This window comes from Bufo gargarizans, chromosome 2, assembly GCF_014858855.1.
Source record: "Bufo gargarizans isolate SCDJY-AF-19 chromosome 2, ASM1485885v1, whole genome shotgun sequence".
NCBI lineage: Eukaryota > Metazoa > Chordata > Amphibia > Anura > Bufonidae > Bufo > Bufo gargarizans.
In genome coordinates, this window is record NC_058081.1 from 427,111,515 (window position 1) to 427,135,281 (window position 23,767).

General features: G+C 45.3%; 1 protein-coding gene across 2 annotated transcripts in view; it reads left to right on the top strand.

Moving 5' to 3' along the window:
• SLC23A1 (solute carrier family 23 member 1) overlaps window positions 1-21,774 on the top strand; it is a 419,817-nt gene extending 398,043 nt beyond the window's left edge. For both annotated transcript variants that reach the window (XM_044280913.1, XM_044280914.1), the window contains 2 exons: window positions 19,724-19,819; window positions 21,443-21,774. In XM_044280913.1, coding sequence (XP_044136848.1) covers window positions 19,724-19,819; window positions 21,443-21,687 — 341 coding nt within the window. In that variant the 3' untranslated portion in view covers window positions 21,688-21,774. The remainder of the gene's footprint in view (window positions 1-19,723; window positions 19,820-21,442) is intronic.
• The last annotated feature ends 1,993 nt before the right edge of the window (window positions 21,775-23,767 follow it).

Below are 23,767 nucleotides of genomic sequence, written 5' to 3' on the forward strand. Positions count from 1 at the left end.
GGTTACCGCTGGCACCCTCTTTACAGTTGGCAAAGGAGTGCTGCCCTACTTTTGATGTGTGTGTATATGTATATATATATATATATATATATATATATATATATATATATAAAAATCTGGTTGCCTTTAAACATCCATTTATTTTTATTTTTTTTATAAAAATAGAACTTTCCATGACAGATGAACTCTACTGCTTACCTGCCTGTTATTACAGAGTTTCAGTGTGATCATAACAATTATTGGCAAGTCTAAATGCTAAATAAATTATAAACCTTTATATTTGACCAAAATATACGTAGAAATTATTGAGAGAACATTTGTGAAAAAAATACATGTACCAATAAGGGTCTAAAGTATGCATTGCCATACAGAGTGGTCAGGAGTGTACCACCCCCTCTGCTATATACAAAGACACCAGGATTAATAAATAGCACACTGTAGATTGGACTATTATAGATTTTACATTAGAGACCACCCTCTATAGCAAAGATCCTATACATCTGCCCCTTTAATACTGCCATCCTGTAACATTCAACAATCATGTGCCCGCTTCTGCCCCAAAAATACTGTACTGCCAAAATAAAAGTGGCACAGCTACAGAACTAGAAAATGATGCGGCCCAGTGCAGACATCAGATGCCAGGCCAGACCCTAAATTTAATACAGACCCCAGATTAGCCCCAAATTAATGTTGCTCAGAGCGCCCTTCTTACTGCGCTCTGTGATGGCCGTTCGGATTCTTCGGTGTCCCGCGTGGGTGTGATGTCACTTGTATGGCGTCTCACGTGTCCTCACTTTGTTCAGTTTGTGAACGCTGTATAGCAATCTTTTTGATCCAATAGGAGGGTAAAGTCGATTGATTGGAAGCGCTTCCAGGATGGTATGTTCAGCAGGTTTGTGGGAGAATCACCATACGCGTTTCAAAGGCCTGAGCTGCCTCCTTCATCAGTGGTGGATCAGCAACCTTTGGCCCTCCAGCTGCTGTGAAACTACAACTCCCAACATGCAAACTTGTAGTCTCAGAACCGCTGGAGTGTCGGAGGTTGCTGATTCCTGCTATAAACATTCAGTTCCCTTAATGCCCCCACTTAGTAATTATTTTATTATTTTCCCCTTTGTGCCATCACACTGTAGTAATGCTCACACTGTGCCCCCTTCACAGTAGTTATGCCTCCATTGTGCCCCCTTTACAGTAGCTATGCCCAGATGTGCCCTCTTCGGTTACTATGCCCAGATGTTACCCCTTCTAAGTAATGTCCACATTGTGCGCCCTTCACAGTGGTTATGCCCAGATATGCACCCTTCACAGCAGTAATGCTCACATGTACCCTCTTCACAGTAGCTATGCCCAGATGTGAACCCTTCACAGTAGCTATGCCCAGTTGTGCCCATTCACAGTAGCTATGCCCAGATGTCCCCCCTTCACATTTGCAATGCCCAGATGTGTCCCTTTCACAGTAGTTATGCCCAGATGTGCCCCTTCACAGAAGCTATGCCAACATTGTGCCCCCTTCAAAATAGCTATGCCCACAATGTGCACTTTTCACAGTAGCTATGCCCAGATGTGCCCCTTCACAGTTGTTATGCCCAAATGTACCCTCTTCAAAGTAATTATACCCAAATATATGCCCATTATAGTAGTTATCGCAGAAATGGGCCCCCTTCAGGGGAAGTAAAAAAAAAAAAAAACACTAAAGACTCACCTAGTTCTTACAATGATCACAATTCGGATGCCCCTGCTGGATACTGTCACACATAACGCTGCTGTATAGGAGGAGAAGGTGCAGAGGCTAATTCCACCAATCCTCCTACACAGTCCAGGATCCCAATGTGTGACTGCATCGTGCTGCTGCTGGGGAGTGCTGGCAGCTGAATTGTGAAGCAGGGAGCGAACAACTCCCTGCTTCACCATTACAATTGTCTGTCTCTGCGTCCTATGGACACAGAGACGGCTGAGAGTGGCACATACCTCAGCCCTTCCCGGGACCTAGTGACACCCATTGAAATCTGGGACTGTCCTGCCAGATCCAGGACAGTTGGGAGGTATGCAGTATGCCTTCAATAACTCAGTTGAAATTTACTTTAAAGATGTGAAATGCAGTACACGTATTGAACCCGTTGTTCATAGAATAACACGTGTTCCCTAAAACTCTTCCAAAATTTTTGCTGTAAAAAAGTGATACATAGTGATACACAGCAAATCTTTTCATCTAGATGGTGTGATGCAGCATTCCTTCACTAACACAGTTGTAATTTGCGTTACAAAGGTACCACTTGGAACCGAACCCGAGTTCCGGAAATGTTTTTTTACAGTACAAATTACAGTACAAAAAAATTAATACTGGATGACACTGGAGAGACAGAACCGGTATTTCAATGCATTTGTCAGAAGGATCCGCATCCAGATCCGTCTGACAAATGACATCAGTTTGCGTCCGGATTGCAGGATCTGGCAGGCAGCTTCGGCGACGGAACTGCCTGCCGGAATCCTCTACTGCAAGTGTTAAAGTACCCTAAAATGTTTGCAATATTTTTACAGTGAAAAAGTAATGATACATGACTAGGGATGAGCGAACTCGAACTGTATAGTTCGGGTTCGTACCGAATTTTGGGGTGTCCGTGACACGGACCCGAACCCGGACATTTTCGTAAAAGTCCGGGTTCGGGTTCGGTGTTCGTCGCTTTCTTCGCGCTTTTGTGACGCTTTCTTGGCGCTTTTTGAAAGGCTGCAAAGCAGCCAATCAACAAGCGTCATACTACTTGCCCCAAGAGGCCATCACAGCCATGCCTACTATTGGCATGGCTGTGATTGGCCAGAGCACCATGTGACCCAGCCTCTATTTAAGCTGGAGTCACATAGCGCCGCCCGTCACTCTGCTCTGATTAGCGTAGGGAGAGGTTGCGGCTGCGACAGTAGGGCGAGATTAGGCAGATTAACTCCTCCAAAGGACTTGATTAACTGATCGATCTGCAGCTGTGGATCATCGAGCTGCTGATCCTCAATTGCTCACTGTTTTTAGGCTGCCCAGACCGTTTGTCAGTCACATTTTTCTGGGGTGATCAGCGGCCATTTTGTGTCTTGTGGTGCGCCAGCACAAGCTGCGACCAAGTGCATTTAACCCTCAATGGTGTGGTTGTTTTTTGGCTAAAGCCTACATCAGGGTGAAGCTGTCACACCAAGTGCATTTAACCAGCAATAGTCTGTTCATTTTTTGGCCATATACAAAATCAGGGGCAAGCTGCGCCTGTCACCAAGTGCATTTAACCCTCAATGGTGTGGTTGTTTTTTGGCTAAAGCCTACATCAGGGTGAAGCTGTCACACCAAGTGCATTTAACCAGCAATAGTCTGTTCATTTTTTGGCCATATACTAAATCAGGGGCAAGCTGCGCCTGTCACCAAGTGCATTTAACCCTCAATGGTGTGGTTGTTTTTTGGCTAAAGCCTACATCAGGGTGAAGCTGTCACACCAAGTGCATTTAACCAGCAATAGTCTGTTTATTTTTTGGCCATATCCCAGTCTAATTCTGTCACTAAATCCATACCGGTCACCCAGCGCCTAAATACTAGGCCTCAAATTTATATCCCGCTAAATCTGTCCTTAGTGCTGTAGCTGGGCGAGTTATTTAGTGTCCGTTCAAGCACATTTCTTGTTCTGGGTTGAAATACAATTCCCAATTTAGCAATTTCATAATTTAGTGGTTTCTGCTATATCAGAGCTATTTGAAATCTATCCCTAAAAGGGTATATAATATTCAAGGTGCACATTGGGTCATTCAGAATAACTTCACACACACCCGCTACTGTGTATTTCCAAGTCTAATTCTGTCACTAAACCCATACCTGTCACCCAGCGCCTAAATACTAGGCCTCAAATTTATATCCCGCTAAATCTGTCCCTAGTGCTGTAGCTGGGCGAGTTATTTAGTGTCCGTTCAAGCACATTTCTTGTTCTGGGTTGAAATACAATTCCCAATTTAGCAATTTCATAATTTAGTGGTTTCTGCTATATCAGAGCTATTTGAAATCTATCCCTAAAAGGGTATATAATATTCAAGGTGCACATTGGGTCATTCAGAATAACTTCACACACACCCGCTACTGTGTATTTCCAAGTCTAATTCTGGCACTAAACCCATACCTGTCACCCAGCGCCTAAATACTAAGCCTCAAATTTATATCCCGCTAAATCTGTCCCTAGTGCTGTAGCTGGGCGAGTTATTTAGTGTCCGTTCAAGCACATTTCTTGTTCTGGGTTGAAATACAATTCCCAATTTAGCAATTTCATAATTTAGTGGTTTCTGCTATATCAGAGCTATTTGAAATCTATCCCTAAAAGGGTATATAATATTCAAGGTGCACATTGGGTCATTCAGAATAACTTCACACACACCCGCTACTGTGTATTTCCAAGTCTAATTCTGGCACTAAACCCATACCTGTCACCCAGCGCCTAAATACTAGGCCTCAAATTTATATCCCGCTAAATCTGTCCCTAGTGCTGTAGCTGGGCGAGTTATTTAGTGTCCGTTCAAGCACATTTCTTGTTCTGGGTTGAAATACAATTCCCAATTTAGCAATTTCATAATTTAGTGGTTTCTGCTATATCAGAGCTATTTGAAATCTATCCCTAAAAGGGTATATAATATTCAAGGTGCACATTGGGTCATTCAGAATAACTTCACACACACCCGCTACTGTGTATTTCCAAGTCTAATTCTGGCACTAAACCCATACCTGTCACCCAGCGCCTAAATACTAGGCCTCAAATTTATATCCCGCTAAATCTGTCCCTAGTGCTGTAGCTGGGCGAGTTATTTAGTGTCCGTTCAAGCACATTTCTTGTTCTGGGTTGAAATACAATTCCCAATTTAGCAATTTCATAATTTAGTGGTTTCTGCTATATCAGAGCTATTTGAAATCTATCCCTAAAAGGGTATATAATATTCAAGGTGCACATTGGGTCATTCAGAATAACTTCACACACACCCGCTACTGTGTATTTCCAAGTCTAATTCTGGCACTAAACCCATACCTGTCACCCAGCGCCTAAATACTAGGCCTCAAATTTATATCCCGCTAAATCTGTCCTTAGTGCTGTAGCTGGGCGAGTTATTTAGTGTCCGTTCAAGCACATTTCTTGTTCTGGGTTGAAATACAATTCCCAATTTAGCAATTTCATAATTTAGTGGTTTCTGCTATATCAGAGCTATTTGAAATCTATCCCTAAAAGGGTATATAATATTCAAGGTGCACATTGGGTCATTCAGAATAACTTCACACACACCCGCTACTGTGTATTTCCAAGTCTAATTCTGTCACTAAACCCATACCTGTCACCCAGCGCCTAAATACTAGGCCTCAAATTTATATCCCGCTAAATCTGTCCCTAGTGCTGTAGCTGGGCGAGTTATTTAGTGTCCGTTCAAGCACATTTCTTGTTCTGGGTTGAAATACAATTCCCAATTTAGCAATTTCATAATTTAGTGGTTTCTGCTATATCAGAGCTATTTGAAATCTATCCCTAAAAGGGTATATAATATTCAAGGTGCACATTGGGTCATTCAGAATAACTTCACACACACCCGCTACTGTGTATTTCCAAGTCTAATTCTGGCACTAAACCCATACCTGTCACCCAGCGCCTAAATACTAGGCCTCAAATTTATATCCCGCTAAATCTGTCCCTAGTGCTGTAGCTGGGCGAGTTATTTAGTGTCCGTTCAAGCACATTTCTTGTTCTGGGTTGAAATACAATTCCCAATTTAGCAATTTCATAATTTAGTGGTTTCTGCTATATCAGAGCTATTTGAAATCTATCCCTAAAAGGGTATATAATATTCAAGGTGCACATTGGGTCATTCAGAATAACTTCACACACACCCGCTACTGTGTATTTCCAAGTCTAATTCTGGCACTAAACCCATACCTGTCACCCAGCGCCTAAATACTAGGCCTCAAATTTATATCCCGCTAAATCTGTCCCTAGTGCTGTAGCTGGGCGAGTTATTTAGTGTCCGTTCAAGCACATTTCTTGTTCTGGGTTGAAATACAATTCCCAATTTAGCAATTTCATAATTTAGTGGTTTCTGCTATATCAGAGCTATTTGAAATCTATCCCTAAAAGGGTATATAATATTCAAGGTGCACATTGGGTCATTCAGAATAACTTCACACACACCCGCTACTGTGTATTTCCAAGTCTAATTCTGGCACTAAACCCATACCTGTCACCCAGCGCCTAAATACTAGGCCTCAAATTTATATCCCGCTAAATCTGTCCCTAGTGCTGTAGCTGGGCGAGTTATTTAGTGTCCGTTCAAGCACATTTCTTGTTCTGGGTTGAAATACAATTCCCAATTTAGCAATTTCATAATTTAGTGGTTTCTGCTATATCAGAGCTATTTGAAATCTATCCCTAAAAGGGTATATAATATTCAAGGTGCACATTGGGTCATTCAGAATAACTTCACACACACCCGCTACTGTGTATTTCCAAGTCTAATTCTGGCACTAAACCCATACCTGTCACCCAGCGCCTAAATACTAGGCCTCAAATTTATATCCCGCTAAATCTGTCCCTAGTGCTGTAGCTGGGCGAGTTATTTAGTGTCCGTTCAAGCACATTTCTTGTTCTGGGTTGAAATACAATTCCCAATTTAGCAATTTCATAATTTAGTGGTTTCTGCTATATCAGAGCTATTTGAAATCTATCCCTAAAAGGGTATATAATATTCAAGGTGCACATAGGGTCATTCAGAATAACTTCACACACCCGCTACTGTGCATTTCCAAATCTAATTCTGTCACTAAACCCATACCTGTCACCCAGCGCCTAAATACTAGGCCTCAAATTTATATCCCGCTAAATCTCTCGTTACCGCTGTCCTGTTGTGGCTGGGAAAGTTATTTAGTGTCCGTCAAAGCACATTTTTTGTTCTGGGTTGAAATACAATTCCCAATTTAGCAATTTCATAATTTAGTCGTTTCTGCTATATCAGAGCTATTTGAAATCTATCCCTAAAAGGGTAGATCATATTGAAGGTGCACATAGGGTCATTCAGAATAACTTCACACACACGCTTCTGTGCATTTCCAAGTCTAATTCTGTCACTAAATCCATACCGGTCACCCAGCGCCTAAATACTAGGCCTCAAATTTATATCCCGCTGAATTTGAATACAATACATTGGGCCAAATAATATATTTGTTGTTGTGGTGAACCATAACAATGAGAAAAACATCTAGTAAGGGACGCGGACGTGGACATGGTCGTGGTGGTGTTAGTGGACCCTCTGGTGCTGGGAGAGGACGTGGCCGTTCTGCCACATCCACACGTCCTAGTGTACCAACTACCTCAGGTCCCAGTAGCCGCCAGAATTTACAGCGATATATGGTGGGGCCCAATGCCGTTCTAAGGATGGTAAGGCCTGAGCAGGTACAGGCATTAGTCAATTGGGTGGCCGACAGTGGATCCAGCACGTTCACATTATCTCCCACCCAGTCTTCTGCAGAAAGCGCACAGATGGCGCCTGAAAACCAACCCCATCAGTCTGTCACATCACCCCCATGCATACCAGGGAAACTGTCTCAGCCTCAAGTTATGCAGCAGTCTCTTATGCTGTTTGAAGACTCCGCTGGCAGGGTTTCCCAAGGGCATCCACCTAGCCCTTCCCCAGCGGTGAAAGACATAGAATGCACTGACGCACAACCACTTATGTTTCCTGATGATGAGGACATGGGAATACCACCTCAGCATGTCTCTGATGATGACGAAACACAGGTGCCAACTGCTGCGTCTTTCTGCAGTGTGCAGACTGAACAGGAGGTCAGGGATCAAGACTGGGTGGAAGACGATGCAGGGGACGATGAGGTCCTAGACCCCACATGGAATGAAGGTCGTGCCACTGACTTTCACAGTTCGGAGGAAGAGGCAGTGGTGAGACCGAGCCAACAGCGTAGCAAAAGAGGGAGCAGTGGGCAAAAGCAGAACACCCGCCGCCAAGAGACTCCGCCTGCTACTGACCGCCGCCATCTGGGACCGAGCACCCCAAAGGCAGCTTCAAGGAGTTCCCTGGCATGGCACTTCTTCAAACAATGTGCTGACGACAAGACCCGAGTGGTTTGCACGCTGTGCCATCAGAGCCTGAAGCGAGGCATTAACGTTCTGAACCTGAGCACAACCTGCATGACCAGGCACCTGCATGCAAAGCATGAACTGCAGTGGAGTAAACACCTTAAAACCAAGGAAGTCACTCAGGCTCCCCCTGCTACCTCTTCTGCTGCTGCCGCCTCGGCCTATTCTGCTGCTGCCGCCTCGGCCTCTTCCTCCGCCTCTGGAGGAACGTTGGCACCTGCCGCCCAGCAAACAGGGGATGTACCACCAACACCACCACCACCACCTCCGTCACCAAGCGTCTCAACCATGTCACACGCCAGCGTTCAGCTCTCCATCTCACAAACATTTGATAGAAAGCGTAAATTCCCACCTAGCCACCCTCGATCCCTGGCCCTGAATGCCAGCATTTCTAAACTACTGGCCTATGAAATGCTGTCATTTAGGCTGGTGGACACAGACAGCTTCAAACAGCTCATGTCGCTTGCTGTCCCACAGTATGTTGTTCCCAGCCGGCACTACTTCTCCAAGAGAGCCGTGCCTTCCCTGCACAACCAAGTATCCGATAAAATCAAGTGTGCACTGCGCAACGCCATCTGTGGCAAGGTCCACCTAACCACAGATACGTGGACCAGTAAGCACGGCCAGGGACGCTATATCTCCCTAACTGCACACTGGGTAAATGTAGTGGCAGCTGGGCCCCAGGCGGAGAGCTGTTTGGCGCACGTCCTTCCGCCGCCAAGGATCGCAGGGCAACATTCTTTGCCTCCTGTTGCCACCTCCTCCTTCTCGGCTTCCTCCTCCTCTTCTTCCACCTGCTCATCCAGTCAGCCACACACCTTCACCACCAACTTCAGCACAGCCCGGGGTAAACGTCAGCAGGCCATTCTGAAACTCATATGTTTGGGGGACAGGCCCCACACCGCACAGGAGTTGTGGCGGGGTATAGAACAACAGACCGACGAGTGGTTGCTGCCGGTGAGCCTCAAGCCCGGCCTGGTGGTGTGTGATAATGGGCGAAATCTCGTTGCAGCTCTGGGACTAGCCAATTTGACGCACATCCCTTGCTTGGCGCATGTGCTGAATTTGGTGGTGCAGAAGTTCATTCACAACTACCCCGACATGTCAGAGCTGCTGCATAAAGTGCGGGCCGTCTGTTCGCGCTTCCGGCGTTCACATCCTGCTGCTGCTCGCCTGTCTGCGCTACAGCGTAACTTCGGCCTTCCCGCTCACCGCCTCATATGCGACGTGCCCACCAGGTGGAACTCCACCTTGCACATGCTGGACAGACTGTGCGAGCAGCAGCAGGCCATAGTGGAGTTTCAGCTGCAGCACGCACGGGTCAGTCGCACTACAGAACAGCACCACTTCACCACCAATGACTGGGCCTCCATGCGAGACCTGTGTGCCCTGTTGCGCTGTTTCGAGTACTCCACCAACATGGCCAGTGGCGATGACACCGTTATCAGCGTTACAATACCACTTCTATGTCTCCTTGAGAAAACACTTAGGGCGATGATGGAAGAGGAGGTGGCCCAGGAGGAGGAGGAGGAGGAGGAGGAAGAGGGGTCATTTTTAGCACTTTCAGGCCAGTCTCTTCGAAGTGACTCAGAGGGAGGTTTTTGGCAACAGCAGAGGCCAGGTACAAATGTGGCCAGCCAGGGCCCACTACTGGAGGACGAGGAGGACGAGGATGAGGAGGAGGTGGAGGAGGATGAGGATGAAGCATGGTCACAGCGGGGTGGCACCCAACGCAGCTCGGGTCCATCACTGGTGCGTGGCTGGGGGGAAAGGCAGGACGATGACGATACGCCTCCCACAGAGGACAGCTTGTCCTTATCCCTGGGCAGCCTGGCACACATGAGCGACTACATGCTGCAGTGCCTGCGCAACGACAGCAGAGTTGCCCACATTTTAACCTGTGCGGACTACTGGGTTGCCACCCTGCTGGATCCACGCTACAAAGACAATGTGCCCACCTTACTTCCTGCACTGGAGCGTGATAGGAAGATGCGCGAGTACAAGCGCACGTTGGTAGACGCGCTACTGAGAGCATTCCCAAATGTCACAGGGGAACAAGTGGAAGCCCAAGGCCAAGGCAGAGGAGGAGCAAGAGGTCGCCAAGGCAGCTGTGTCACGGCCAGCTCCTCTGAGGGCAGGGTTAGCATGGCAGAGATGTGGAAAACTTTTGTCAACACGCCACAGCTAACTGCACCACCACCTGATACGCAACGTGTTAGCAGGAGGCAACATTTCACTAACATGGTGGAACAGTACGTGTGCACACCCCTCCACGTACTGACTGATGGTTCGGCCCCATTCAACTTCTGGGTCTCTAAATTGTCCACGTGGCCAGAGCTAGCCTTTTATGCCTTGGAGGTGCTGGCCTGCCCGGCAGCCAGCGTTTTGTCTGAACGTGTATTCAGCACGGCAGGGGGCGTCATTACAGACAAACGCAGCCGCCTGTCTACAGCCAATGTGGACAAGCTGACGTTCATAAAAATGAACCAGGCATGGATCCCACAGGACCTGTCCGTCCCTTGTCCAGATTAGACATTAACTACCTCCCCATAACCATATATTATTGGACTCCAGGGCACTTCCTCATTCAATCCTATTTTTATTTTCATTTTACCATTATATTGCGATGCTACCCAAAGTTGAATGAACCTCTCCTCTGCCTGTGTGCTAGGCCTAAATATATGCCAATGGACTGTTGCAGTGGTGGCTGACATGAAGCCTGATTCTCTGCTATGACATGCAGACTAATTCTCTGCTGACATGAAGCCAGATTGTCTGTTACGGGACCTCTCTCCTCTGCCTGGGTGCTGGGCCTAAATTCTGGGTGCTGGGCCTAAATTTATGACAATGGACTGTTGCAGTGGTGGCTGACGTGAAGCCTGATTCTCTGCTATGACATGCAGACTAATTCTCTGCTGACATGAAGCCAGATTGTCTGTTACGGGACCTCTCTGCTCTGCCTGTGTGCTAGGCCTAAATATATGCCAATGGACTGTTGCAGTGGTGGCTGACGTGAAGCCTCATTCTCTGCTATGACATGCAGACTAATTCTCTGCTGTCATGAAGCCAGATTGTCTGTTACGGGACCTCTCTGCTCTGCCTGTGTGCTAGGCCTAAATATATGCCAATGGACTGTTGCAGTGGTGGGTGACGTGAAGCCTCATTCTCTGCTATGACATGCAGACTGATTCTCTGCTGACATGAAGCCAGATTGTCTGTTACGGGACCTCTCTGCTCTGCCTGTGTGCTAGGCCTAAATATATGCCAATGGACTGTTGCAGTGGTGGGTGACGTGAAGCCTCATTCTCTGCTATGACATGCAGACTGATTCTCTGCTGACATGAAGCCAGATTGTCTGTTACGGGACCTCTCTCCTCTGCCTGTGTGCTAGGCCTAAATATATGCCAATGGACTGTTGCAGTGGTGGCTGACGTGAAGCCTCATTCTCTGCTATGACATGCAGACTAATTCTCTGCTGACATGAAGCCAGATTGTCTGTTACGGGACCTCTCTCCTCTGCCTGGGTGCTGGGCCTAAATTTATGCCAATGGACTGTTGCAGTGGTGGCTGACGTGAAGCCTCATTCTCTGCTATGACATGCAGACTGATTCTCTGCTGACATGAAGCCAGATCCTCTGTTACGGGACCTCTCTCCTCTGCCTGGGTGCTGGGCCTAAATTTATGACAATGGACTGTTGCAGTGGTGGCTGACGTGAAGCCTCATTCTCTGCTATGACATGCAGACTGATTCTCTGCTGACATGAAGCCAGATCCTCTTTTACGGGACCTCTCTCCTCTGCCTGGGTGCTGGGCCTAAATTTATGACAATGGACTGTTGCAGTGGTGGCTGACGTGAAGCCTCATTCTCTGCTATGACATGCAGACTGATTCTCTGCTGACATGAAGCCAGATCCTCTGTTACGGGAGCTCTCTCCTCTGCCTGGGTGCTGGGCCTAAATTTATGACAATGGACTGTTGCAGTGGTGGCTGACGTGAAGCCTGATTCTCTGCTATGACATGCAGACTGATTCTCTGCTGTCATGAAGCCAGATTGTCTGTTACGGGACCTCTCTGCTCTGCCTGTGTGCTAGGCCTAAATATATGCCAATGGACTGTTGCAGTGGTGGGTGACGTGAAGCCTCATTCTCTGCTATGACATGCAGACTGATTCTCTGCTGACATGAAGCCAGATTCTCTGTTACGGGACCTCTCTCCTCTGCCTGGGTGCTGGGCCTAAATTTATGACAATGGACTGTTGCAGTGGTGGCTGACGTGAAGCCTGATTCTCTGCTATGACATGCAGACTGATTCTCTGCTGACATGAAGCCAGATCCTCTGTTACGGGACCTCTCTCCTCTGCCTGTGTGTGTGCTGGGCCTAAATATATGCCAATGGACTGTTGCAGTGGTGGCTGACGTGAAGCCTCATTCTCTGCTATGACATGCAGACTGATTCTCTGCTGACATGAAGCCAGATTCTCTGTTACGGGACCTCTCTCCTCTGCCTGTGTGTGTGCTGGGCCTAAATATATGCCAATGGACTGTTGCAGTGGTGGCTGACGTGAAGCCTCATTCTCTGCTATGACATGCAGACTGATTCTCTGCTGACATGAAGCCAGATTCTCTGTTACGGGACCTCTCTCCTCTGCCTGTGTGTGTGCTGGGCCTAAATATATGCCAATGGACTGTTGCAGTGGTGGCTGACGTGAAGCCTCATTCTCTGCTATGACATGCAGACTAATTCTCTGCTGACATGAAGACAGATTCTCTGTTACGGGACCTCCCTCCTCTGCCTGGGTGCTGGGCCTAAATATATGCCAATGGACTGTTGCAGTGGTGGCTGACGTGAAGCCTCATTCTCTGCTATGACATGCAGACTAATTCTCTGCTGACATGAAGACAGATTCTCTGTTACGGGACCTCCCTCCTCTGCCTGGGTGCTGGGCCTAAATATATGCCAATGGACTGTTGCAGTGGTGGCTGACGTGAAGCCTCATTCTCTGCTATGACATGCAGACTAATTCTCTGCTGACATGAAGACAGATTCTCTGTTACGGGACCTCCCTCCTCTGCCTGGGTGCTGGGCCTAAATATATGCCAATGGACTGTTGCAGTGGTGGCTGACGTGAAGCCTCATTCTCTGCTATGACATGCAGACTAATTCTCTGCTGACATGAAGACAGATTCTCTGTTACGGGACCTCCCTCCTCTGCCTGGGTGCTGGGCCTAAATATATGCCAATGGACTGTTGCAGTGGTGGCTGACCTGAAGCCTCATTCTCTGCTATGACATGCAGACTAATTCTCTGCTGACATGAAGACAGATTCTCTGTTACGGGACCTCCCTCCTCTGCCTGGGTGCTGGGCCTAAATATATGCCAATGGACTGTTGCAGTGGTGGCTGACGTGAAGCCTCATTCTCTGCTATGACATGCAGACTGATTCTCTGCTGACATGAAGCCAGATTCTCTGTTACGGGACCTCTCTCCTCTGCCTGTGTGTGTGCTGGGCCTAAATATATGCCAATGGACTGTTGCAGTGGTGGCTGACGTGAAGCCTCATTCTCTGCTATGACATGCAGACTAATTCTCTGCTGACATGAAGACAGATTCTCTGTTACGGGACCTCCCTCCTCTGCCTGGGTGCTGGGCCTAAATATATGCCAATGGACTGTTGCAGTGGTGGCTGACGTGAAGCCTCATTCTCTGCTATGACATGCAGACTAATTCTCTGCTGACATGAAGACAGATTCTCTGTTACGGGACCTCCCTCCTCTGCCTGGGTGCTGGGCCTAAATATATGCCAATGGACTGTTGCAGTGGTGGCTGACGTGAAGCCTCATTCTCTGCTATGACATGCAGACTAATTCTCTGCTGACATGAAGACAGATTCTCTGTTACGGGACCTCCCTCCTCTGCCTGGGTGCTGGGCCTAAATATATGCCAATGGACTGTTGCAGTGGTGGCTGACGTGAAGCCTCATTCTCTGCTATGACATGCAGACTGATTCTCTGCTGACATGAAGCCAGATTCTCTTTTACGGGACCTCTCTCCTCTGCCTGTGTGTGTGCTGGGCCTAAATATATGCCAATGGACTGTTGCAGTGGTGGCTGACGTGAAGCCTGATTCTCTGCTATGACATGCAGACTAATTCTCTGCTGACATGAAGACAGATCCTCTGTTACGGGACCTCTCTCCTCTGCCTGGGTGCTGGGCCTAAATATATGACAATGGACTGTTGCACTGGTGGCTGACGTGAAGCCTGATTCTCTGCTATGACATGCAGACTGATTCTCTGCTGACATGAAGACAGATTCTCTGTTACGGGACCTCTCTCCTCTGCCTGGGTGCCGGGGCCTAAATATCTGAGAATGGACTGTTCCAGTGGTGGGTGACGGGAAGCCAGATTCTCTGCTATGGAACCTCTCTCCAATTGATTTTGGTTAATTTTTATTTATTTAATTTTTATTTTAATTCATTTCCCTATCCACATTTGTTTGCAGGGGATTTACCTACATGTTGCTGCCTTTTGCAGCCCTCTAGCTCTTTCCTGGGCTGTTTTACAGCCTTTTTAGTGCCGAAAAGTTCGGGTCCCCATTGACTTCAATGGGGTTCGGGTTCGGGACGAAGTTCGGATCGGGTTCGGATCCCGAACCCGAACATTTCCGGGATGTTCGGCCGAACTTCTCGAACCCGAACATCCAGGTGTTCGCTCAACTCTATACATGACATGTCTTTTCAACAAGACACTGTAATGCAGTATGCCTTCACTAAAACAGTTGTGAAAGAAGCTTTTTTAAAATAGAAAAATACTATTTTGGCAGGAATCCGTAACGTTAGCAGAAGATGATCTGACATTAGCCTGCCAGCAAATACACCTGATAGTGACTAGTTCTCACTCCCTCCCTCCCCATGATTACTCCTCTTAATATACCCCAAATTCCCAAATATTCTGTACTTATAGTCAGGGGCATTGCTAGGTTAAAACATTTGGGGCCTGGGCCCCTGATGTTTTGTCCGAGACCCCAAATGTCCTGCCTGCCAGATAGATACAACTGTATTGCTGTCCTCAGGTTGGCAATACAATTGAATCTAATGCCCTGCAAGAGCTGAAGGACCTGTGATGACATCACAGTCCATGTGATCAGTTCTTAATGCAGTAGCTGAAATGGACCTGCGATGATGTCCGCAGTGCAGGAGAGGATGGCTCAGCAGTGAAGAGAAGTCCTGGGAAGAAGCTGTGGTGAGGTCTGCACATGAGAAGTAAGTGAAGCAGTAGATTACTGTGTGAGAGGCAGAGCAAGGTTGGGAGTTGTAGTTATTTAACTGGGATGGTATGTTAGGGCTGAAGGGAGGAAAGTTATTTACATAGAACAGTGGGTGGAGTGATGTTATTTACATGGCACTGAAAGTCTAGGAGGCGATGTTATTTACATGGGAATGCATGTTGGAGGTGGCTGTGGGAGGGAGTGATATTATTTATATGGGACTGAATGTTGAGGGGTAATGCTATTTACATGGGACTGCATGTTGGAGGTGGCTGGGGAGGGGATGATTTTATTTATATGGGACTGTATGTTGAAGGTGTCTAGGGGGTGATGTTATTTACATAGGACTGAATATTGAGGGGGTGATGTTATTTACATGGCACTGTATGTTGAAGGCAGCTGGGGAGGGGGTGATGTTATTTACGTGGGACTGTATATTGGAGGGGGCTGGAGAGATGGTGTGATGTTATTTACATGGGACTCTATGGTGGATGGGCTGAGGAATTATAATTTCTGAGGACAGTAAACGGAGGAATATAACTACATGGGCACTGCAGGAAGCATTATAAATACTGGGGTCACTTCAGGGAGAGCATTATAACAGTAGGGGGCGATATAAATATTGGGGGCACTGTGGGGGCATTACAACAGTAGGGGGCAATATAAATACTGGGGCACTTCAGGATGAGCATTATAACAGTAGGGGCATTATAAATACTGGGCACATTAGGCGTTCTTATTACTACTGGGGGCTCTATAGGAGGGACTTATAGATCCACATTATTTCTACTAAGAGCACTATGGGGGGCCTTATTACTACTGAGGGGTCTGTAGAGAGCTTTATTACCACTGGGGGAACAATAGGGGGCCTTATTTCTACTGGGGGGCTCTGTAAGGAGATTATTAATACTTTGGCTGTTCTATTAATGGAGGCACTCTTGGGAGCACTATCACTGTTGGAGGCACTGTAGGGGGCAGTATTACTAATAAAGGCATTCTAGAAGGGAATTACTATTGTTGGAACTATGAGGAGCACTATTAATATGGGGGGCACTCATTTTTCTTCAGGATAATATTTGGGGATATTGGGAGTTACAGAGAAAAGCAGGATAACACAATGGACGCTACGATGTCCCTTTGTCACACTGTATAGAGATGAGGCATGGCTGAGAGAAGTTGTGCGGACCAAATGGAGAAGATGATGACAGAGAAGATCTACATCAGAGGAGACATCACCTGGAGGCCCTGGATGTGAGCAGTTCTTGCTGCTGTATAGCAAGTACAGCAAAATGTCTTCAGTGCTAGTGTTTTCCAGGGGGGTTGGTTGGGGTTGGTTGGGGGAGTGCGTTTGATCGACTCAGAGAATTGGGCCTTATGCAATGGGTTTGGGTCCCAGATCTTTTGAGACCCCTGCAACGCCCCTGCTTATAATCTTCTGAGACTGTCCCTCCCTATCACCTTTTCTATCCCTATAAACTTCTTATACTGTCCTTAGCTCAAAGTTTCAGTCGGCAGAGGCAGAACCACATCACAGCTTTCTTCCAGGTTGCAGGTACAGCAGAATGACATTCTGCTCATTCTGCACATGCATCTCATTGTCTTCTTCCCCCTTAACTGTCTCATCTAGGCTGTCTGTGAGCCTATCAGGGAAAGGCCTCCCATCCACTTCCTCCCAGTGTAAGCATCCTTCTTCTTCCTCCTTCCCTCCCCACTAATTCTGACAAACTACAGTAAAATGGCATCTGAAACCAATCGCTAAAATTTTATCCATTTGGGGGGTAAATGTTTGTGAAATTCATGACAAACAAATTTGGTCATTACAAATCAATTCACTCATTCTTTGTGTGGGTGCAAACATGGTGCCAAAAAAGTTAACTCTGACCAAAAAACAAGCTGGCAGACCCAATAGACACAATTAGCTTTGCACTGTGTAAGACGGCCTAGTAGCATTGCAAATATCCTTCATATCTGGGGTTAGTATTGCCAGCATAAAATGATAAAATTGTAATCAAATCAAAAGTATTAGTTATTTGAAAAATGTGTTATTCTAAATAAGAAAAAAGTGTGTTCTACATTTACTACATTTTTCTTTATTTATAAAAAATGTAAAAATAAAATTTATGAAAATGGTTGACTAAAAGCAAGCCTCTATTGTCCTTAAAAACAGTGAGAAAACAATTTACATATGCAAAGTTGTTAAAAAAAAATTAGGGCTCATGCACACAACCGTGATTGGCCCAGGAAACATGGTCTGTGTGTCGACTGCATCACTCGGACCGAATGCGGCTCCCCTGACCCAAACTGTATCATAGTAATTTATGATACAGTCAGTTTTTAATCTGATCGCTGGGCTATTGCAGTGTACTCACATCATCATTAGTGATGAGCGGCAGGGGCCATATTCGAATTTGTGATATTTCGCAAACATTTTGTAGAATATTCATCGAATATTCGCAAATTCGAATATTCGTTTTATTCTACATTCTTTTTTTTTTACTCGAAAATCGGCAAGGTAAATGATAAAATATATAATATATATATTGAATATAGTGCTATATTCATTTTTTAGAATATTCCTAATTTTTTTTCCATCTGAAGTAATGATTCCTCGCTGCTCAAGTTGTTTGTGGGCCAATGACTCATTGGCCAACAAGCAAGAAGCAGGGAGGAATTATGTTTTCAGATGGAAAAAAATGACAAATATTTGATATAACGAATATAGTACTATATTCTAAATATTCGCAAATTCTCGAAGTGGCGATATTCAAGATAAAAATGAGCTTTTCAAATATTCATGCTGAACACTAATCATCTTGTAAATACACTGCAATAGCCACATGACTAGATATGGACTGACTGTATCATAACTTTGATCATACAGTCATTTTTGGGTCAGTGAATAACGGTTATGTGCATGAGACCTTAAAAATACCTTGAAAAATACTGTATATGAAGGAAGCCTAAATGAAAAGAGATTTGTGTGATTTTGAAATAAAATCTGGATTTTCAGCTCAAACGTCTGCTTTTTTAGTTTTGCATTTTGTTAGCATATTGCTGGGTTCACACTTAAAAGGGTAGTGTCATATCAGCAAATAGCATTTATTATGTAGATAAAGTAACTACAAGGTACTTACTAACGTATTGTTATTGTAACACCCCAGAGTGGTGTTACCACGCCTACACCCTGCTACTATCTTTTATGGTCTAATATAAATGTTATCTATGTATTTCTGTACAGGTTCTCTACACAGTGCATTCCTAATCTTGTTATGCAACTGTTTTATAACATGTAATGTGCCTGGTTCACCAGCAGATGGCAGTAGAAATGGCAGAGCTATAGTACAGAGAGAATAGAACTTACCATTTAATTCTCCCCCATTTGGGCAGAAGTGGACGAGTCCTGCTTCCTGGCAGAAGGGTGGGGCAGAAGTTTCCAGGGAGTTTGAGTTCTAGTGCAAGCTAGACAGGAGGCGTGTGAGCAGGGGCACACTCAGGCGTGCCTATGCCAGCCAGAGAACCCTTTAGCTCTGCTGGCCGTGAAAAAAGTTGTCTGGAAATCATATGGGCCAGAGGAATAGTTCTTCAGCCACCATAAGAGAAATCAGCTGAAAATAAGTTTTACTGAGTGTCAGGAGGGGAATAACAGTAGATGGTGCCCCATCCAAGGAGACCAGAGCAGATCAGACATACAGAAACCAGACTTACACATAATTTAGTGCAGCATAAAGAAGGAAAGCAAAGTTGTTATGGAAGCCTCACAGTACAGCAGAAGAAGGGAGCAAGCAGAGTTATTAAAAAAGCCTGCCAGTTTATGCTAACGCCTGCTGGGACCAAGACAAAGCTTGAAGCTTGATTTTGATGAACGTTTACTCAAGTAAAGCTTCTGTTCAACTACATACAATGTCTGAACTCAATCTTTCTTTCATCCCTCAATTCAAACATTGGGGCATAATAGGGGCCCTGGGGGAGGGCGCGTTGCATTATTATCTGTATTGCTTCCTTTGCTGGCTGGATTCATTTTTCCATCACATTATACACTGCTTGTTTCCATGGTTACAATCACCCTGCAAGCCATCAGTGATGGTCATGCTTGCACGCTACAGTAAAAAGTGCTGGCCTCTCTGGTGGCCAGGACCAGAGGAGTGCGCATAGGCCATCGATTACTGTGCAGTTAATAACAACACAAAACCAGAGCAATTTGCTGTAAAACTCATGTGGTTTTCAAAGATGTAATTGACTGTGTGGCATACTATACAGATGAGGACAGCATACTTCAAGATGTAAGATTGTATGCCTCTTTCACTAATTATTGGATTCTTACAGGTTTACCAGAGTTGGATCAGATATTGACTGTGCTGCTAACTACGGAAATGTTTGTTGGAGGATGCATAGCTTTTTTCCTGGACAATACCATACCAGGTAAAGTATATTAGTAAACCTAGCTAGTGAAGCATGACAATGCACATGACTTGTATTCATGCACAGCATGATATTTAGTGCCATAAGAAGACTTTTAAAATGAAACGGAATCTATTTGAAGGAAAATTTCCATAGTTATAGTCTACACACAGCCTTAAAGGATAACTGTCATATTTTCATAAAACAATCAATTGCTATATGCATAATGGTGCTGCAGCAGTAACAATCTTTAGTTTCTTCACTTACCACTGTTTTCCTTGAGTTTCCCCTTAGTTACGGCTGTTTTGATTCCTACTCTATGAGGATCTTCTCAAGATGGCTCCTCTGTCAGTTCTCTGAGGCCCAAACTGCATTCCCTCAGATCACATACTTGCTGTAGCCAGAAGCTTCCTGCCAGCCAATCAGATTGGATTACTGAGATACACGCCTCCTCACTCTGAAGCCTAATGGAGGCATGCAGTGTGAAGGACCGCCCCTCTGTCTTCCTAGCCAGAGACAGATGAGCCATAGCAATGGTCTTTTAGGGCTCTTTCACACTTGCGTTGTCCGGATCCAGCGTGTACTCCATTTGCCGGAATTACACGCCGGATCCGGAAAAACGCAAGTGAACTGAAAGCATTTGAAGACGGATCCGTCTTCAAAATGCGTTCAGTGTTACTATGGCAGCCAGGACGCTATTAAAGTCCTGGTTGCCATAGTAGTAGTTGGGAGCAGGGGAGCGGTATACTTACAGTCCGTGCGGCTCCCGGGGCGCTCCAGAACGACGTCAGAGCGTCCCATGCGCATGGATGACGATGCCATGCGATCACGTCATCCATGTGCGTGAGGCGCTCTGACGTCCTGGCAGCCATGGTAACCATTCAGAAAAAGCTAAACGTCGGATACGGCAATGCGCCGAAACGACGTTTAGCTTAAGGCCGGATCCGGATTAATGCCTTTCAATGGGCATTAATTCCGGATCCGGCCTTGCGGCAAGTGTTCAGGGTTTTTGGCCGGAGCAAAAAGCGCAGCATGCTGCAGTATTTTCTCCGGCCAAAAAACGTTCCGGTCCTGAACTGAAGACATCCTGATGCATCCTGAATGGATTTCTCTCCATTCAGAATGCATTGGGATAATCCTGATCAGGATTCTTCCGGCATAGAGCCCCGACGACGGAACTCTATGCCGGAAGAAAAGAACGCAAGTGTGAAGGAGCCCTAAGGGAGTAGTGGAAAGGGACAGTAAACATTAATGAAATCTGTTATTATAAGGAAATTACAGATCTTTTGACAATCACTGACAGACTAACTCAGGTATACATGCCTAGCTCTAAAAAACTAGCAAATAAAATAAAAATATGACAGCTATCCTTTAAAATAGTATTCAAGTTAGAACTAGTTATCCTATGTAAACTAGATATGGTAGAAATGTTACAACTGCTGGGACCCTACTTTGCTCAATGCAAAGTCTATGGAACTGCAGAAGATATGGATATGTGCTTAAATATGCCTGGCAGTTTCTGTAGAGACGAATGGAGCGGTAGCTGCTGCTCCATTCATAAGAGGGCTTTAATGACAGGCTAAATAAATGCTTCTGTAGTTTGAATCTATTAAGATATCATATACTTTTGAATATGTCTTCCAGGTTCAGAAAAAGAGCGGGGACTGGTGCAATGGAAGCATGGAGCAAATGCCAGCAGTGACACATGCGCAGATCTAAAAAGTTATGATTTTCCATGTGGGATGAAATTAGTTAAGAAAGTGAAGTGCTTCAGATGGCTACCTATATGTCCAGTTTTTAAAGGTTTCAAAGCTGCTCTTCAAAAGGATCCTGCCACAGATATGACGAATCAGGATCCAGGAAACAATGTACTATGTAGTAAAGTATAATACCAACACGTTTATGTTATCAGCGATAAAAGACTATCCCATAAAAGTCTTCATAACTTTTGAAATAAAGATTGCAATTTAAAGTTACTCTATGGCTTCATTAGCAAATCCAGGTGTTTATTTATTCACATCTTTATTAATTTTTTAATCTTTAGAAAATAACAACAGTACAAACAAATCAAAGTGTAATAGAAGGCAAAGTACGAACAAAAAATAAATAAAACATTAAAATTAAAAATATAAAAAACAAAAAATAAATACAAAAAGGAGTATTGAATAATAATTAGGGTAAATCAGTCAAGTAGATAATGACCAGGCACAGCAGGTAGTATGGCTCTGAGTCAGGCAAGTTAAACCAGTATGCAGAATATAAAGTCCACAAATTGCAAACACTCTCCACATTATCAGGTGAAAGTAAAAACGTAATACCCCCACAAACAAACTGGATTGTTTCTATGACCCAGCTACCCCATAAGAGTCTCCCGAGAGAAATTCAAGAACACAAAACAGTAGGATGTGTTCCATGCGATTTTTACAGTAGGTTGTACATCCTGGAGAAGCAAAAATATCTAAGCCCTCTATATGACTGAATAAAAATTCTAGGATTTTCTCAGGTCCACAAGTCCCTCCATCCTATATGTGGGGAACCTCTTGAACTCCCTCAAGCACAGTGGGGAACAGAGAATTAATTTACAAATTAGGGATGACTATCTAGGCCACAGTGACTAGTGTTGAGCGAATCGAAGTATCCGAAGTGGACTTCTTTCCGAATTTCAGGGAAAATTCAATTAGCATTGAAGCCTAAATTCCTTGTGCTTCATTTTAACTAAATGAAATGGCTGTAAAAAAAATAAAAAATCATATTCACATCATCCATTTGAGTGCAAAGAGGCCAAACGACCATCTTGCTTGAAGTGAAGATCCCACACGAAATCTCATGCGCGGTGAAATATGACATCGCCATGCCGGCCAGCGTGATTATGGGATCATGCATTGCACAAGATTTCAAGTGGGATCTTCAAGCAAGATGGCCGCAGTGGCCTTTTTGCGCTCAAATGGATAAGGTAAGTACAGTTTTATTTTTATTTTTAACTGATCAACCCCTGAAAGGCTTCAATATTCATCTCAGATGCCGCGATCACCGTTCTTCATCATTGTGTCTGCGCAGGGGAAGCAAGTAGACACAGCCATTAGTAGAACAGAGTGCTGTGGAGCAGAAAGAATAAGCTTTATTGTCTACATTGAATCTTGAAATGGCAACTGAATACACTGGAAAAGAAAAGGATTAAGATGAGACTATACTTATGTGTACAATACAGGTCAGAGAGTATAAGCAAAGTGTTACTAAGTGTCTTGTCCAGTGCGGGGATCCAATTATCCTTGTAAATAATTCTAGTAACTAGACTACCTTGTGAGTTCAGGCAGGGACCTCACACGGAGAACCAGCAGCGGCTCCCTGAGTAAATCAGGGTAGTAAAGACACAAGTGACATTTGTAAGAGCGGCAGCGCAGGGGTAATTACTTCGTGTTTGTATATCTCAATGCACCTGGTAGCTTAGAGAGTAGTAAGAGGGCAGGGTCACTAGTAATGACAATACCTGAGAGTTTTAGGATACTGTATCTACTTACAGGGGTTATCCAACACTAAAAGAGTGGTCCAGACCTGCCTGATCCAGGGTGGGGTGATGTTTACCTGATTCCCACCGCTGGATCCGGTCTCTTTGGCTCCCGGGCTGGCAGTTCTGCTCAACGTTAACCAAAGACAACATCCGTCGACTAAGGCACACATGACTGCTGGAGCAGATCACAGGCCACATGTCACGAGGGTATCGAGAACCACGCCTGACTCCGTTATACCCGGGGTCAGGAAGTCGCAGCGGTTGGCTGCACGCTCTATTTAAGATAGGGCTGTTTTCCTTATGGTAGCTTTCTGGGTTTGCTTTGCAAACCCTTTTGGCTCACTCAGGGATCCGTAGCTCCTTCTCCTCAGCTGTTCCTTGTCCAGCACTCCCAAACCTCCTTATATTCCTCTCTCACACTTCTCTGGTTGCCAGAGATAGAGCTTCCTGCCTGGACATCT